The 18,605-nt window shown below is 56.8% G+C and overlaps 1 protein-coding gene across 3 annotated transcripts in view; it reads right to left on the minus strand.

Annotated features, from left to right (window-relative positions):
• CERS4 (ceramide synthase 4) overlaps positions 1-17,513 on the minus strand; it is a 35,314-nt gene extending 17,801 nt beyond the window's left edge. The window contains exon 1 of one of the 3 annotated variants that reach the window (XM_004614857.2): positions 17,146-17,513. Coding sequence is in view for 2 of the 3 variants with exons in the window: in XM_055125066.1 (XP_054981041.1) it covers positions 16,406-16,530 (125 nt within the window). In the remaining variant the exon portion in view is untranslated. Of the gene's footprint in view, positions 1-16,026; positions 16,118-16,405; positions 16,666-17,145 lie in introns of those variants that run through there. The other 2 variants (XM_055125066.1, XM_055125065.1) reach the window with 2 other exon arrangements.
• Between the last annotated feature and the right edge of the window lie 1,092 nt (positions 17,514-18,605).

Consider the following 18,605-nt stretch of genomic DNA (forward strand, 5'->3'; position numbering starts at 1 on the left):
AAAAAAAAAATCAAGCCATTATGGGCCAGAATGTACAGCAGAGAAGTTGTTTACCTTACACGCACCTGATCTAGGTTCGATCCCTGACACCTCATTCGGGTCTCTGAAGTCCTGCCAGGAGTGGTCCCTGAGTGCAAAGCCAGGAGTCAGCCCTGATGACCACCAGGAATGGCTACACACACACTCTCTCTCTCTCTCTCTCTCTCTCTCTCTCTCTCTCTCTCTCTCTCTCTCTCTCTCTCTCTCAAGCCTTTCTGGATTAGAACTCCACAACCTTTCTTGTGGTGGATGGCAAGTGAAATCTTCACTTTGTGACCCCAAAACCACAAAGGTAAAAATAAAACGTGTAGGTGGGGAGAGAAAACAAATCTTGGCATTCATCCACCCTTAGAGGAACTGGCTGGAATCTGCCCTTCGAGATTGTGGGTAAAGAATCGAGAGCACTGCCATCATTTGTTGTTAGAATTTGGAGCATTCTCTCTCTCTCTCTCTCTCTCTCTCTCTCTCTCTCTCTCTCTCTCTCTCTCTCCTCTCTTCTCTCAGACACCACCCCCTCCAGTGAACGTGCCATTATTCAACTGTCTCTTTGTTCTGTGTTCTTTCTCTTCTGCCGGTCTGTTACTTTGCTGCCTATAAACAACTCAGAAACTCAGGAGCAACAGGACAGTGGGGAGGGTGCTTGTCTTGCATGTTGGCCAGCCCGGGTTTGATCCCCAGCATCCCGTAGGGTCTCCCGAGCACCGTCAGGAGTGATTCCTGAGTGCAGAGCCAGGAGTAACCCCTGAACAGGGGTGGGTGTGGCTCCCAAATGAAAAACTAAATAGGAGAAAGAGAAGACAGTCAAAGATTTTCTAAGATGTTCATGTGGCAATGATGAAACGAAATGGACAAGTGCGTCACTGATCCAGGCTAAAGGGACAGTACAGCGGGGAGGGCACTGGTCTTGCATGTGGCCAACCTGGGTTTGATTTCGGGCACCCCAGAGGTGCCGCCAGGAGTGATCCCTGAGTGCAGAGCCAGGAGGAAGCAGTGGGCACAGTCAAGTGTGGGCCCCCACAAAAGTAAAAGAGATGCATGATCCTCTGTGTATGGGAGGGAAAGGTATGCTTGGTTTTGTTTGTTTGATTTTTTGCTTTTTTTTGGGGGGTCACACCTGACGATGCACAGGGGTTACTCCTGGCTCTGCACTCAGGAATTACTCCTGGCGGTGCTCAGGGGACCATATGGGATGCTGGTGATCGAACCCGGGTTGGCCGCGTGCAAGGCAAATGCCCTACCTGCTGTGCTATTGCCCCAGCCCCCCCCCCCCTTTTTTAAGCCACATTTGGCAGTGCTCAGGGGCACTTCTGCCTCAATTTATTTTTTGGGGGGATTGTGTTCACACCAAGTGATGCTCCTGGCTCTACACTCAGGAATCACTCGAGATGGGCTTGGGGGACCCTATGGGATCCTGGGAGTTAAACCTGCGTCAGCTGCGTACAAGGCCAGCGCCCTCGCCGCTGTCCTATCGCTCCGGCGTCCTGAAAGCAAACCTGCGCCCCAGTTCTCTGAGCCATCTCGGAGAACTTTATCTGGGGGGACGGGAAGTTTGGGCCACAGCCAGCAGTGCTCGGGCTGACTCCTGGCTCTGTGCTCAGGAATCTCTCCTGCCGGACTCAAGTACCCTACAGGGTGTAGCAGGTCGCCCGGACACGCCTGTCCTACCGCACCAGCCCTGTAGGGGGCGTATCTCGCTGGCAGCAGCCCAGCCTTGGGCATTGAGACCAATTCGCAGCCACGGTGGTGGGGGTCTTTCCCCGGGGTTGGAGGGGCTGGAGGGCTCAAGCTGCGCTCTGGAGTGCCCCTCAGCCCCCCTCCACCCACACGGGTGCCAGGACACCCTGCTTCTATTGGCAGCCCCCGGTGGCAGAGACGCCCGTGCCCGGCTCCATGCCAGGGACATCCACCCGGCTTTCTGGGGCAGCCGACCTGGCCCTTCTCGGGCATTGCCCAACGCCTGGGGAGTGTAAGGGGTGGGGACGTGCCCAGGTGTGACCCGCGCTGCGTGTCCCGGGGTGTGTGCCAGCGGCGTTGTCAAGAAGATGCTGCTGAGACTCTCCGGGTCCCTGAGAGGCTGAGTCAGTCACACAGCTGGGACCTGGTCACCAGGGCGCCTCTGAGGCCTCAGCATCCCGGGGGCGACCGCAGGGGCCTTTGCATTCTTACCCTTGGGTCTCAAATGACGCCAGGGGCCAGAGCCAGAAGGACAGCGGCGGGGAGAGTGCTGGCCTGGCATGCAGTGGACCCTGGTTCGATCCCCGGCATCCCAGAGGGTCCCCCGAGCACCACCAGGAGTGATCCCCGAGTGCAGAGCCAGGAGTAGCCCCTGAGCATCACCAGGTGTGACCCAAACAAGCACAAAACCCAAAATGATGCCAGAGAGGGCACAGTGGGAAGGCTCTGGATATGGCCTTGCACAAGGCCAACTCGGGTTTGACTCCCCGGCATCCCATAGGGCCCCCCAAGCACCATCAGGGCTAATTCCTGAGCCCAGGGCAAGGAATAACCCCTGAGCATCACTGGGTGAGGCCCTCAAACCACACAAACAAACAAACAAAAAACACAAACAACCCAAATGATGCCGAAGGCTGGAGAGAGATAGCACAGGAGATGAGTGGCTGACCAGGGTTCGAGATCCAGCACTACATAGCATCTCCCATGCCCCACCAGGCGTGATCCCTGAACACAGAGCCAGGAGTTAAAAGTCCTGAGCACCGCCGGGTGCTCTGCCCCTGGACTCTCTCTCCAGCCCCACCCCTGCACGCTCTCGGACCCTCTGGTCCTCTCCGCCCCTCCGTGCATACAGTGCCCACCCCTTCACCAGCTCTGCTTCCCCCACCCCGCCTGGTTCCTCCTTCCCCAGCCAGGCCTGTCACTCCACACACCCTGGGTGTGTCGCCTCCTCCCAAGGATTCTTGGCCAACATCCCTCCCTCCGCCCAGTTTCCAGAGACAGGAATCGGAGTCCTGCCAGACCCCAGCCCGCCCCCAAATAACCTGGACACTCAGCTTCCCTCCCGGTCCCGCCTCTGTCTGCCCACCCATCCAACACCCCCTCCTGCGGTGTGACCTCGCCTGCATCACCCCGGCGGCCTCTCCCTCCATCTCCCAGCCACCTCCCTCGCTCCACATCTAGGTCGCCCTTCCTTCCACTCAGCCGACTGCAAGCCCCAGCCTCGGCTAGGAGTTCCGGAGTGACTCCCCCTGACCCAGCCCGATGGGTGCCGGAACAGCCTCTGGGCCTTCGCAATGCGGTTTTCCCCCTCCCCGCAGCCATGGCCTTCCTCCTAGTGTGACTGCTCTCCAGACACCTCCTCCAGGAAGCCCTCCTAGGCATCTCTTCAGGCTGGGTTAAGCACCTCTCGCTCTCTCCCCTGAGCACTCTCCTCCCACTTTTTGTTTTTTCCATACCCGGCAATGCTCAGGGGTTGCTCCTGGTGGCGCACTCAGGCATCACTACTGGTGGTGCTCAGGGGACCCTATGGGGTGCCAGGAATAGAACCCGGGTTGGCTGCAGGCAAGACAAGTGCCTTACCTGCTGTATTATTGCTACAGCTCCCATTCCCTCTCTTTCTTTACGTTCTTTATTAAATTGGGGAGACACACCTGGCAGTGCATAGGAGATACTCAGGTTCAGTGCTCAGCAAACCATATGATACTGGGGGTCAAGCTAGGGTCTTCATGGGGCTGGAGCGATAGCACAGCGGGTAAGGTGTTTGCCTTGCATGCGGCCAACTCAGGTTCGATTCCCAGGATCCCATATGATCCCCCGAGCACCGCCAAGAGTAATTCTTGAGTGCAGAGCCAGGAGTAACCCCTGTGCATCGCCGGGTGTGACCCAAAAAGCAAAAAAAAAACCAAAAAAAAAACCCACAAACAAGCCAGGGCCTTAAATTTACCCCTGTACTATCTCTCTGACTGCTCCTTTGTTTGTTTCTTTATTTATTTGGGGCCACACCCAGATATGCTCAGGGCTTCCTCCGGCCTCCATACTCAGGAATCACTCCTTTTTTTTTTATGACTTCTCAATTGTTTTTTTTTTTTTTTTTGCTTTTTGGGTCACACCCAGCGATGCACAGGGGTTACTCCTGGCTCTGCACTTAGGAATTACTCCTGGCGGTGCTCAGGGGACCATATGGGATGCTGGTGATCGAACCCGGGTTGGCTGCGTGCAAGGCAAACGCCCTACCCGCTGTGCTATCGCTCCCCCTTCTCTATTAAAAATATTTTTTTAAATTTAATTTTCATAAAGGTGTTCACAATAATGGATTACATCCAATATTTCAACACCAATCCCACCACCATGACACCTTCCCCCCGCCATTCAAGACTGCCCAACAGGTAGATGCTAGAGAAGTTACTTTGTATTGCTTGTTAGAAAAAATCCCGCTCCTGGAATTCTAAAATTTTAAATAATTAGGGTCCGGTGGCATCTCTGCAGCGAGCTGCTCGGGTTCTGAGATCCATTTGTGAGTCTTTGGATCATGGCTGTTAATGTGCTTAAGTGGCAGCTGGAGGTAGTGGGCGTGACAGCCAGGACCCCGAAGGGGCTCGGCCAACACTATGGGTACCAGGGATCGAACCTGGGTCAGCCACATGTGAGGCAAGCACCCTCCCTGCTGTACTACTGCTCTTTTTCCCCCCATAGGGGCCACATCTGGGGGTGCTCAGGGACTACTCCCAGTTTGCTTCTGAGAGGGGGACTCTGCTGGCAGTGCTCGGGGGACCCTGAAGTACAGTATTGGGGGTCAAACCTGAGCTTCCTGCATGCAAAACGTGCAGGTCCCGCCGGAGACTGTTTTCTGAAAGACAAACTATGTGGGGCTTCTTCAACAGGGACCGTGCAGAGCTGGGGAAACTGATCCCAGGGACTCCCGGAGAAAATGTGGCAGCTCCAGTCCTTTGAGCCTGCTTCTGGGCTGCTGTGTGCTTCCCGCAAGCCCCTTGAAATTCATTTTTGCAAAGAAAGTTTCCCATCTCAGGGCCGGAATGACAATACCGTGGGGAGCATTTGTTTTGCATGAGGTAGACCCAGGTTCCATCCCGGCATCCATTATAGCCGCCCCCCACCCCAGCACCGCCAGAAGTAATTTCTGAGTGCGGAGCCAGGAGTAACCCCTGAGCATTCCTGAGCATTGGCAGGTGTGACCTGCCCCAAAAAGAAGAAGAAGAAGAAGAAGAAGAGGGGCTGGAGCGATAGCACAGCGGGGAGGGCATTTGCCTTGCACGCGGTTGACCCAGGTTCAATTCCCAGCATCCCATAGGGTTCCCCGAGCACTGCCAGGAGTGATTCCTGAGTGCAGAGCCAGGAGTAATCTCTGTGCATCGCCAGTGTGACCCAAAAAGCAAAAAAAAAAAAAAAAGAAGAAGAAGAAGAAGAAGAAGAAGAAGAAGAAGAAGAAGAAGAAGAAGAAAGTTTCTCTCCCAGCAGGAAAACCACTCCAGCGCCACCAGCAGATAAAAGCCCATTAAAGCAACGCAAAGGAAACAAAACGCCACTCAGTTCCAGGGGACCCCATGCACCGGCCCAAACTGCCAGCCCTTCCTTATTTGGAGAAAGGCTGGCACAGGCCTGGCACCTAGACTGGGCAAAGGAGGGAGAGACGCCAGGCATAGCCCCAGAAGGCATTGCTTCTATGAACGGTCAAGGCACACGTGGGTGGGGTGTTTCCCAAGGGGGGGCCGCGTCACTCCGTGGCTGGTATCTGGGACAAGCGCTAAGGGCTGGGATGGAGCTGGATCTGTTGCCCCCGCCTTCCAGGGGAGAGGGAGGGGTGCTGGGGACAGGCAGCCTGCTCTGGGGGAATTCCCTACTTGGGCAGAAACTGGGGGATCACCATGCTCAGGAAGTGGGAGGGGCCAAAGACGTGGCTTCGCTAGTAAAATTCCCGGTGCGGGGGAAGGAGGGGCGGGGACCAGACCGAGAGCAATAGGACAGCAGTAGTGGAGGGCGTTTGCCTGGCACGGGGCGTTTGCTTGGCACGCACGCTGACCCGGGCTCACTCCCCAGTACCCATGAGGGTCCCTGGAGCACTTCCGGGAGTGATCCTTGAGCCCTGAGCATCACCGGGTGTGGCCCAAAAACCAAATAAAGAAAAAAAAATCTCTTTGGAGAAGGTGCCCTCCAACAGAGGGGAGGGGGGTGTGGTAGGACAAGGGGGAGAAAGCCAGGGAACTCCACCATCTTCTCAGCACACCCTCCCACCCCCGCGCCCACTCCCGCCCTGGCGTGGCAGGTGCCCAGTTCATAGACTTCGCGTGACTGAACAGGCGCAGACGGACGCTTCGCCCCTTGGCTATGTGCGCGGGTGGCCCAATGAGCAGCGCGTCTTCCAGGAAACCGCCAGCAAGCACCCCGCAACCCGCGGGCGAAGGAGGGAGGGAGGGAAGCGGCAGCCCAGCTGGTCTGTCTGGGATTCCCGACCCCTCTGGACAGGGGAGAGCAAGAAACTGAGGCTGCTTTAATTTTTTTCCCTTTTTTTTTTTTTTGAGAAGCCCAGAGCAATAGGATAGCGAGGAACGCGTGTGTGCCTGGGACGCGACCCACCTGATTCAATCCCCGGCATCCCATAAGGTCCTCCGAGCAACGCCAGGAGTAATTCCCGAGCACAAAGTCAGGAGTAAGCCCTGAGCACTGCTAAATGTGGCTCAAAAAGCCAATTTTTTTTTTAAATTTTGAGGCAGGGCTAGATCTATAGTTTTGCGGGGAGGGTGTTTGCCTTGCATGCGGCTGACCAGAGTTTGATCTCTGGCACCCCAAAGGGTTCCCCAGACCTACCAGGAGTGGACCCTGAGCACAGAGCGAGGAGTCAGCCCTGAGCATTGCTGGGTGTGGCCCAGAAACCGAAAAAAGAAATAAAAATGGTTAAATACTTTTTTTTTTTGAGGATCTGGAGAAATATAGCAGACAGGGCGCTGGTCTTGCATGTGGGAGAGCTGGGTTGGATCTCTCGGCACCCCACGGGGTTCCCCCGCCCATCAGGAGTAATTCCAGGGCACAGAGCCAGGAGTCAGCCTGGACTGCCGGGTGTGACCTCCAAACAAAAAGGAAGAGAAAACTCTTTTATTTTGAGGGGCCAAAGAGATAAGACGGCAGGGAGGGCATTTGCCTTGCGTGTGGCTGTCCTGGGTTTGATCCCCAGCATCCGGGTTTGATCCCCAGCATCCCATAGGGTTTCTGAGCCCTGCCAGAAGTGACCCCTGAGCACTGAGTCAGGAGTCAGCCCTGAGCACTGTCTCCAAATAAAAAATAAGTAAACACGGGTCAGGGGTGTGAGGCCAGTGATGGAGACAGGGTAGAATAGCAATGGCCTTGCGCGTGTATGAGACCCTGGCTTTTTCTTTTTTCTTTTTGGGTCACATCCGGCGATGCTCAGGGGTTACTCCTGGCTCATGCACTCAGGAATTACCCCTGGCGGGGCTTAAGGGACCATATGGGATGCTGGGGATGGAACCTGGGTCGGCAGCGTGCAAGGCAAACGCCCTCCCCTCTGTGCTATGGCTCCAGCCCCGGACCCTGACTTTCATCCCAGCATTGAACCCTGAACTGGACCCTCCCAATCCTTTCTCTCAAGTGTTTGTGTAACTGGACATGGAACAATCTCTTGGGTGAAGGACTGGTATCCCACAGGCACCCCCACCCCTCCTCAGTACCAGGGAAGGGTGGGGCAAAGATGGCTCCTCCCCCTCACAGCAGTCCAGGGCGGGGCAAAGGCTGGCTCCTCCCACTCACAGCAACCCCACCTTGTGGGGGGGTCTTCCTGATATTCTAGGACACACATAACCCCCTTTCTCAGAGGGGTGGCTCTGTAATCTGGTCCTGGCCCCCCTCCACTCCCCGATTGCTCTCACCTTCTCTATAGCCTCTTGCCTACATGCTCAGACTGAGGTAACAGGCCTGTTCCCATCTCTTCAGAAATATGAAGTGATGAGGGCTCTAATGCAGTGCTCAGACGCTAGTCCTTGCCCGGGTTCTTTTTTCCTCCTCCCGTGTCCCAGTTCACCAACCCCCATCCAAGTCTTTCCAGGAAGCTGCGGGGGGGGGGGGGGAGGGGGGAGGGGGCGGTGTGCACCTATTCCAGGAAGTCTTCCTAGATTCCTAGCTGGGGCAGGTGGCTCTGTTTGCTTCCATCCTACTGCTGGCACTGCCTGCTTATGTTCTGGAGTGTGTCTGTCTCTCCGGGAAAGGGGTCTCTGGGAGGGCCTGTTTGTGTCCATCACTGGCTCCCACGGATGCAAAGCAAACCTCCAGCACATCCTAAGAATCTCTGCAAAAGCGTTCAGTGTCCAGTTTCATATTTTTATTGTTTTTAGTTTTAGGCTTTCGGTTCACACCAGCAGTTCTCAGGGCCAACTCCTGGCTCTGTGCCGGGGATCGACTCCTGGCAGGGCTCAAGGGATGCTATGGGATGCGGGGGGTTGAACCTTGGGTGGCCACATGCAAGGCAAATGCCGTCCCCACTGTCCTATCGCTCTGGCCCCCCAGTTTAACACTTTTAAATATTTAAAATATTATTCTCATCCCTTCTTCCAGTCTCTGGCCTCCCAGGAAGCTCCCTTTTGAGAAGGCGTGAGGGGGAAAATAAATAAATAAATAAATAAGAGAAGGCATGAGGGGAAAAAAAAAAGAGGGCTGGAGCGATAGCACAGCGGGTAGGGGTTTGCCTTGCATTCGTTCATTCCCTTCATCTCATATGGTCCCCTGAGCACCGCCAGGGGTAGTTCCTGAGTGCAAAGCCAGCAGTAACCCCTGAGCATCGCTGGGTGTGACCCACAAAAAGAAAAAAAAAAAAAAAGAGAGAGGGCATGAGGGTAATAATAACCAAGCCTTGGCTCACAGAACCGCCTTTTTTTTTCTTTTTTGCTCTTTTGCTTTTTTGGGTCACACCCTATGATGCACAGGGGTTACTCCTGGCTCTGCACTCAGGAATTACTCCTGGCGGTGCTCTGGGGACCATATGGGATTCTGGGAATCGAACCCGGGTTGGCCGTGTGCAAGGCAAATGCCCTATCTGCTGTGCTATTACTCCAGCCCCTGGTTCACAAACCTCTGACCCAGGGGTGCACACCACCCCTTCAGTAAAGTCTGACCCCGGAGGAATTTAAGGCAGGTGTATGGCACTGGGCACTTCTGGAGACTGCATTTTACAGCAGGGGAAACTGAGGCACAAAGTTTCCCCCCCACCCTAATAATCCACATTGACGAAACTGAAGCCTACTACAGCTGTTACCCCCGTCCCCTTCCCCACAAATCCAGTCTTCCAGATCACAGCCTGGAACCTGGGCTGCTTGTCATCACTCAGCTACTTTTGTCAAATGCTCAAAAAGAGTGCTCACAGGGCCCAGGTCTCACTCACTCTGACACTTGGCTATCTAGGCCAAATGGTTCAATGTTTGGCTCAGTGAAATGATGCTGTGAAAAACCGCAGGGCCGCACCCAGTGGTGGTGCTGGCTGGGACATGCTCTGCTGGGGGCCAGATGTGTTAGCATAGCAGGGAGGGCATTTGCCTGGCATGTGGCAGACCTGGGTTCGATCCCGGCACCAGGTACGGTAACCCGAACATTTGCCAGGAGTGATTCCTGAATGCAAAGCCAGGAGTAAGCCCCTAGCACCTCTGGGAGAGAGAGACAGAGACAGAGAAATTCTTTCCGTCAAGAGCAGCTGGGGTGGGGGGCTGGAGAGATAGCACAGCGGATAGGGCGTTTGCCTTGCACGCGGCCGACCCAGGTTCAAATCCCAGCATCCCATATGGTCCCCTGAGCACGGCCAGGGGTAATTCCTGAGTGCAGAGCCAGGAGTAACCCCTGTGCATCGCCAGGTGTGACCCAAAAAGAAAAAAAAAAAAGAGCAGCTGGGGTCAGAGCACCACAGGGTGTGCAGAAAGAAAGGGACTAGAGCAACAGTATAGCAGGGAGGGCACTGGCCTTGCACACAACCAACTCGAGTTCGATCCCCAAAACCCCATACAGTCCCCTGAGCTCAGAGCCAGGAGTAAGCCCTGAGCATCACTGGGTGTGGCCCCAAAACAAAATAACTCCCCCTAAAGAAGAAGGAGGAAAGAAAGGAAGGAGTGAGTTCAGAGCTGGGACGAGAGGAAGAGAGAGAGGGAGAGAGAAAGACATGGAGAGAAGGAGGGGGGAGAGAGGGAGAAGGAGAGAGGCGGGGGGAGAGGGGGAGAGAGAGAGAGAGGGGAGAGAGAGAGGGAGGGAAGTATCCAGTTTCCAGCCCCAGCACTGCCTGGAACCCGGAGCCCTGCTGGAAGCACCCGAGTGCCCCTGAGCACTGCTGGCTCAGTCCCACTCCCATCACTGACAGAGAAAAAACAGGAATTCAGGAGCTAAGCGGTGGAGGGGGTAGCAGTTTCCCACAGGACAAGTGAGGCAGAGAAGTGAGAACAGGCAGTGTGGGATGGAGTGTTCTAAGGGCAAGAACAGCCTGTGCAAAGGCCCTGGGGCACTCAGGGCTGAGGAGACAGTTTCCAGGCCAGAGGACAGACTGGGCTGTAGGGAGGCATCCTGACCAACACCTTAGCTATAGCAGACTCCAGAACTCCCCTCCCCACATGTTTTTGGAGGTGCTCAGTGCTAATCAAAGGCTATTATTCTGGAGCGCATTCTGGTGGTGCTAGGGGGTGCTGGGGGGTGGAACAGAGTGGGGGGATCAAAACACATGGCAGGTGAGGGCCATAGCTGCTGTCCCGTCTCTCCTTCCACCCCCGCCCACCACTCCCCTTGCTCAGGACCCTCTGGGGCCTCACAGAACCGACTCACCGGGGAGAAAGGGCCACCAGGCTGTCGCCATGCCGTGGGGTGACACGTGCCAGGCTGGATGGAGGAAGGGGTAGGCTGTGGGGTGTCGGGGGAGGGGGACGGTCTGGTCACCGTGTCCAGCCCTGCACAGCCTCAGGCCTGCCCCCCGCTGCCGTAAGCACCTGAGGCTTCAGTACACAGGAGGGGGGGGTGGCAGGCCCTTGTTTATTTAGGGTTCAGGGGGGTCAAAGCCTTAAAATTTGGGGGGGCCACATCCAGCAGTGCTCAGAGATTACTCCAGGCTCTGCGCTCAGGGGTCACTCCTGGTGGTGCTTGGGGGACCCTACGAGGTGCCCGGGATTGAACCCAGGTTGGCCACGTGTACGGCAAGTGCCTTCCCACCCCCCGACTCCATCCTCTTTCTTATCCTCTTGGAAAGGGTGACACAGTGGCTGGTGGCAAGGTCCCCCTCAAAATGCTTCTCGTTTTTGCCTTTTTTGGGGGGATATACGTGGCAGCACTCAGGGCAATTTTTGTTTTTTTGATGTTTTATGGGTCCTTCCTCCCTTCCTTCCTCTTTCTTTCTCTCTTTCTCTCTCTCTGTCTTTCTCTCTTTTTCTTTCTTTCTTTCTTTCTTTCTTTCTTTCTTTCTTTCTTTTTCTTTCTCTTTTGTTCTTTCTTTCTTTCTCTCTTTCTTTCTTTTTCTCTCCCTCTTTCTCTCCCTCTTTCTTTCTTCCTTTCTCTCTTTCTCCCTCTTTTTCTTTCTTTCTCTCTTTCTTTCTCTCTCTTTCTTCCTTTATTTCTCTCTCCCTCTTTTTCTTTCTCTCTCTCTTTTTCTTTCTTTCTCTCTTTCTCTCTTTCTTTCTTTCTTTCTTTCTTTCTTTCTTTCTTTCTTTCCTTCCTTCTTTCCTTTCTCTCTTTCTCTCTGTGTCATTCCCCGGGGTGGTCAGACTCCTGGCTCTGTGCTCAGGAATCACCCCTGGTGCTCAGGAGACCCTATGGGATGCCGAGGAATGAACCTGGGTCAGTTGTGTGCAAATGGCATTGGCCCTGATTTGTCTTTATTTTGGAGGCACCCCTGGGGGTGCTGGGGAGGGGGGTGTAGGCAGTGCCAGGAATCCCACCCTGGGACCTTGTACATGCCGCCACGCGCACTGCCACTCGGTTCCCTCCAGTCCCTCCAGTCCTTCCTGCTTTGTGTTTTGCTCTTTGCCCTCAAAGCTCAGCCCTCTCGTCCCTCTCTCCTCTACTGCACTCTGGGCCTGCTCCATTTCTGCCTCCGTCTCGCCCCCATGCCCACCCCCCCCCCCCCCCCCCCCCGCCTCAGCTCTCCCCTCACTCCAATCTTCCTGCCACTGCCTCCAGGAAGTCTTCCAGATCAGGTGCAGGGGAACCAAAGGGGCACGGTTCACGCCTCCCAGGCCCCCTCAATTTGCCATCAGGTTTCAGGACAGAGGGGACAAAGGAACAAAGCTCTGCCAGCACAATGCCCCCCCCCCCCGCCCCGCCCCTGGAAAATGACTTCCCAGGGGCTCCTGATATTGGATGGGGAAGGAAGTCGGTCCCCTGAGACCCCTCCTTCCATCTGCCTCTTTGCTGTACTTTGCACAAGCCTGACCAGGTTGGCCTCAGGACCTTTGCACGTGCCTGCAGCTGCTTCACCTAGATGTCCACCTGGCGGGCTCCTGCTCACGTCCCTTTCACCCACGCCCCCCAACGTTAATGCCACAAGAGGGGGTGGTGATTTACAGCCAATCCCCCAAGTGGGCCCTTTATATACAAGTACAGAAGAAACAAACATAGACAGACCCGGGTAGATGGGAAGATGGAGCCAGGCACAGAGAGCCTGGCTGGCAGGGCCGGGATCACTCAGACACAGCCAGGAGTTGGAGGAGCCCTGGAGAAAATTGGGGGGGGGGGGGATAGAGCAAACAACTGCTGGTTCTGGAGAAGGGTGGGGGTGGGGTGACAGATGAACCAGTATCGTGTCAACAAAGACCTCCCTTCCCGGCTAAAGGAGGAGAAAGAGTTCCTCAGGTCCATTCTGGAAAGGGGCTGGAGTGATAGCACAGCAGGTAGGGTGTTTGCCTTGCACACGGCCAACCCGGGTTCGAGTCCCAGCATCCCATATGGTCCCCCAAGCACCACCAGGAGTAATTCCTGAGTTCATGAGCCAGGAGTAACCCCTGTGCATCACCGGGTGTGACCCAAAGAGCAAAAAAAAAAAAAAAAACCAAAAAACCAAAAAGACAAAAAACCCTCTGGAGAGAGCAGATAAGGTCTACGTGATCAGTTCTAGGAGGATAAAGAGTGGCCAGAGTTCTGGTCGGTAGGAGTGAGAAACGAGCCAAAGAAGGGACTAAGAATCTGACCTGGGAGGGGTGGGAGTGATAGTACAGTGGGTACGACCTGGGTTCGAATCCCAGCATTGCATATGGTCCCCTGAGCACTGCCAGGAGTCATTCCTGAGTGCAGAACCAGGAGTAACCCCTGTGCAGAGCCAGGTGTGACCCAAAAAGCAAAACAAACAAACAAAAGAAGAATAAAACATTAAAAAAAAAAATCTGGTCTGGGAAATTTCCAGAAAGGAATTCGCTCTTTTTTTTTTTTTTTTTTTGCGGGGAGGCGGGGGATGGGTTTGGCTCACACCCAGCAATGCACTCAGGAACTCAGGAATTATTCCTGGCGGTGCTCGGGGTGGGGGCTGTACAGAATCAAACCGGGGTCGGCCACATGCAAGGCAAACGCCTCCCTCCTGTGCTATGGCTCCGGGCCCCATGGGAATTCAGCCTTCCGGCTCCCTCCTGGTCCGGGTTTCCTGCCTCAGTCTTCTCCCCGCTGCCCCTCTCCGTAGAATGGGGTGTATCCCCTCCATCCTCCACGACCTGCTGCTCCAAAGCTGGCTACCCCACCCCCCTCGCCTGCCCGCCTCCACCCTGGTGTCTAAGATCCTGGCATCAGATTTCTCACCTGCGTTGGAGCCTCTTCCTCAATCCGGGACCCCTCCATCCTGACCCCGCAACACACACGCACACTTCGGAGCTATCAGAACAGATGCACCCAGGGCCCCACAGCGAGAGCATCAGCCACTGGGGTGCTGGCCTTGCACGCAGCCGACCCAGTTTCGATCCCCAGCATCCCATTAGGGTGCCCCGAGATCAGGAGGGATCCCTGAGCACAGAGCCAGAAGTCAGCTCTGAGCATTGCTTGGTGAGGAACAAAGAACCAACCCCACCCCCCCCCCGCAAAAAAAAAAAAAAACCAACCTGGGGGCTAGAGCGATAGGTAGGGCATTTGCCTTGCACGCGGCTGACCCAGGTTCGATTCCCAGCATCCCATATGGTCCCCTGAGCACCGCCAGGGGTAATTCCTGAGTGCAGAGCCAGGAGTAACCCCTGTGCATCTCCGGGTGTGACCCAAAAAGCAAAAAAACAAAAAACAAAAAACAAACAGAAAACAGCAAAAAACAAAATCAGAACTAATGCACCCACATCATTTGGAGATCACACCCAACAGTGCTTAGGGGCTGCTCCTAACTCAGGGCTCAAGGGACCTTGAGGTGCTCGGGACAGAGCCTGGGGCTCCTGCACACCTGCCTGCAAAGCTTGTGCCCGGTCCACTGAGCCATTTCTCCGGCACGGATGGCCACGGCTGAATGTCATCCAGCCCTGTCCCTCGCAGCTCATCTGGAACCGGGACAGACAGCTCAGTGCCAGGCGGGTTCCTGACCTTTCTCCCCACCCCCCAGGGTTGCTTCCTGAGCACACACAAATGTCCACATTCTGGACTCTGCCCCTTTCCTTCCCTCCCCTCCCCTCACCTGGGGACTCCTCAGGGGGCTCCGAGGACAGCGTTTCTCTGCAACTGCGCGGTGTCGTCCCTCCTCATCTCTGCCAGCTGGTTGAGCTGGTCTCTCTGCTCTTTCCCTGTGTAATCACCCTTAGTCACCTAGCTCACGGTCACCTCCTCCAGGAGGCCCTCCCTGACCCCTCCCCAGGTTGAAAGGGGTCACTCCTTCCTTCCTCTGTCCCGCCCTTGGGGCCCCAGGTGCTCATTAACCAGCTCACTCACCCGGATGCTCCCCTGCGGAGGTGCTAACTGCCATTATGCCCATTTTACAGGTAAATAAAGAGAAGCTCAAGAAGTGAGGTCACTAGCCTGAGGGCTCTGAACTCAAACTGGCAGGACCAGGTCAGCGGAACAGAGAGAGACAGAGAGTGAGAGACAGAGAGAGAGAGACAGAGAGACAGAGAGACAGAGACGGAGACAGACAGACACAGAGAGGGAGGAGGGGGAGAGAGACAGAGAGAGAGAGAGAAAGAGAGAGAGAGAGAGAGAGAGAGAGAGAGGGAGAGAGAGCGCATGCGCACAGGAAAGGTGAGAGCCTGCAGAGCCCAGATAGAGGCAGAGCCCCCCCACACACTGCTTTCCTTTTCCTGTGGGAATCCGGGGTGAGGGTGGCGGCGTGTGACGATCAGAACCCTAGCTCATGCCCTGGCCACCTTCGGCTGTGCCAGCGGCTCCTGGGGCTCACGCCAGGCCAGGCGTTGGGCCAAGCGAGCATTTTCTGAATCTGGCTCACTCCGGCTGCACAGGGGCGGCCGGGGCTGGGTGCGGGAGCCTCTGGGTGACCCCCCAGCTAACCAGGACAGACCCATTCTCCAAGGCGCTAACCGCCCCCGCAGCCCGTTCCCAGGGGCCCGAGCGATGGACAGCGGGGAGGGAGTTCGCCTTGCACACGGCCAGCCGGGGTCTTATCCCCAGCATCCCAGAGGGTCCCCCTGAACCCCGCCAGGGAGTAATCCCTGAGCACCGAGCCAGGAGTCAGTCCTGAGTACTGCTGGGTGTGGCCCAGAAACAAAACAAAACAAAAGAACATCCTTCGCTGGGGCCAGGTGACTTCCCAGGTTGCTCTGCCTCCCTCCGGACCCCTGGACACCCCCAGAGGGAGCAGGTGACCCTGAGTCCTGCCACTAGACGGGGACCTGCTGGGCGCACAGATGGGACTCAGACTCCCTCTGCCCCCCTCTCCCCCGCCATGCTAGTGTTGATTCCCGGCACAGCTCCTAGGGTGACCACCTCACCCCAAGAGTCTGGTGCCACGCGGAACCAGGGCTGGAAACCTGGAACCTGGGGTGTGGGGAGGGGCGTCCCTCATCTGATGGCAAAGTCACAGCAGCCCCCAAGCCTGCTGGCTCCCTCAGCTTACCCTTCTCAGCCTCGGAAGGCACCACCTACCTTCCCTGATGCTGACCGGAGAGCATGCACTCTGCACCCCATTTTGAAGCCAGCACTGATGGGGCGCCCCCCCCCACTCCCGCCGTTTGCCTCCACCCTCTCCTGCCCACGGATCTAGCTGGACGTCTTTCACACAGTAGCAGTCCACGACACTCGCTGTTCTCAGGCGCCCACACATCTCTCATCCGCTAGCAGGTCCTCCCACCTGTCACCTCTGACCTGCAGCCACCAGCAGCAGCAGTGTGGGGTGGGGGTGGGGGGCAGGGAGGTGGGGGGGTTGGGGGAGCAGGAGCTAATTTTTTCTTTTCTTTTCGCTTTTTTTTTTTTTTTTTGCACCCTCTCCCCTACACACCCCTGCCAGAAGGCTGTTCTTGCTCACCTCCCTGACTGGAGGTCAGCTTCTGCAGAAATCCTGGGGGCTGGAGAGATAGTACAGCTGGGAAAGACCCGGGTTCGATTCCCCGACATCCCATATGGTCCCAGAGCGCAATAAGCCGCAAGCATTGCTGAGTGTGACCCCCACACAGATACCGAAAGAAAATTAAAAGAAAGAAAGAAATCTCTCCTTGAGCCTGATCCCCAGTCCCCCTTTCCGGTCTCCCGCAGTCCGGTTCCATCCGGAGCTGGAGCCGGATTGTATTTTAGGGTGTTTACTATCACCCCCGCCCGCCACCCCTCCCGGCCAGAGGGTCTACCAGGGCTAGGCTGCACCCGTGGTGTCCAGCACACACGCCGTGTGGACCCCTGGGGTAGCACCCCCACACTCCCACATCCGGATTCCGCCCCCTCCTCGCTTCACCGAGCCAGGCGCAACCCCCTCCTCCCGGCCCGCCCTCTCGGCGTTGGTGCTCCAGGCCCCCGGCCCCTGGGGGGGAGGGAGTGTGCGCGGGCTGGGGTGTGGGGTGGGGGACCACTGGGGCTCTCTCGGGCAGGTGGTCCAGGCCGGGGAAACCCTGCAGAGGTCGGCCCGGAAGGGTTGGTGGGGGGGAACGGAGCGGTGGGGGCCGGGGCAGCCCGGGGCGCCATGACCGAGGAGGCGGGGCCCGAGCCCGCGGCGCGCGGGTGGCCGCCCGGGACTCGGTAGCGGTGGCGGTGGAGTTAGGGGGGGGTGTCGCCTACCTCGTAGGGTGCAGGCGAGCGGCGGCAGCGAGGCCCGGCGGCGCGCCGGGCTGCAGATGTGGGAGACGGAGGCGACACGCGCAACCCGCGCCACGCAGCGGACTCTGCTCGCGGCAGCGCCTCGGCTGGGGTCCCGGCTGGAGACTCCGGGTGCGGGTGGAAGAAAACTGGCGGGAGCGCAAGGCGGGGCCACGGGGCGGGACTTGGGCGGGGAGGGCCCGGGTGCCGGGTCCTGCGTGGATCCGCGCTCGCTGCACCGCAGGACAGGGACACTGACCCTCCGCCCCAGCCGCCGACCCCGCCCCAGCCTCCGGCCCCGCCCCTCCCCTCCACGGCCACGCCCCTTCCCTCCAGGGCCGCTCACCAGACGCGTCCCAGTCTACGCCCCCTCAACCAGACCCCGCCCCTAATAGGCCACGCTCCGCCCCAGACACTGCTGTGGACCCGCTCCTCAGACTAAACTCCGCCCCAGAAGCGCCCCTCTGACTCCGCCCCCACGCCATGAGCCCCGCCCCTCAACCAGACTCCGCCCATAATATGCCACGCCCCTCCCCAGACAATTCTGTGGACCCGTCCCTCAAACTAGACTCCGCCCCAGACACTCCCCTTGAGGACTCCGCTCTTAACTCCGCCCCCCCCCTTGGTCTCTGGGTCAGGATCCCGCGCCGAGTATCCGGTCTATATCCATCTAGGTTCTGCTTTTGTTTGTTTTTGTTTTTTTTTCTTTTTGGGTCACACCTGGCTCTGCACAGGGGTTACTCCTGGCTCTGCACTCAGGAATTACCCCTGGACATGCTCAGGGGACCATATGGGATGCTGGGATTTGAACCTGGGTCGGCCGCGTGCAAGGCAAACGCCCTACCCGCTGTGCTATCTCTCCAGCCCCTAGGTTCTGCTTTTGAACCCGGAGCTAAGAGCGCTCTGCCTCCTTCTTTTCTGTTAACTGTGTTTCTCGGGTTTCCCACTTCTGGTCCAGCTCTAATTTTGTTTGGACCCAATGTCTGCACACACATGCCCTGGTGCCCTTCGTGCATCGCTTGGCAATGCGTGCACGTGTGTGCATGTATGCGTGTCTGTGTGTCTGTGTGTGTATACCTGTTGGAACTGTGTCCCATTTCACAAACCAGATTGTGGGGGTGGTGGGAGAGTGTCTTAGACATGCCCAGGGGGCCACCGTCAGAACTGGGAGCCTGATCGTCTAGTAGGAACGGATATCGGCTGGGTGGGTTGCAGGGGCCAGGTACAGAGCTGGGCACACATGCTCAGTCAGGAACTCGTTCCTACTTGGGGGAACTGAAAACGGGCCCCTTCAGTTGTACTTCTATGGGCCAGCAACAAACTAAAGGAGAAATTTTAGGGGCTGGAGTGATAGGACAGTATTTGCTTTGCATACGGTAGATCTGAGTTTGAACCCAAGTACCTCATATGTTCTCCCAAGCCCCACCAGGAGTGATCCCTGA

Source organism: Sorex araneus, chromosome 2 (genome assembly GCF_027595985.1).
Source record: "Sorex araneus isolate mSorAra2 chromosome 2, mSorAra2.pri, whole genome shotgun sequence".
NCBI classification, from domain to species: Eukaryota; Metazoa; Chordata; class Mammalia; order Eulipotyphla; family Soricidae; genus Sorex; species Sorex araneus.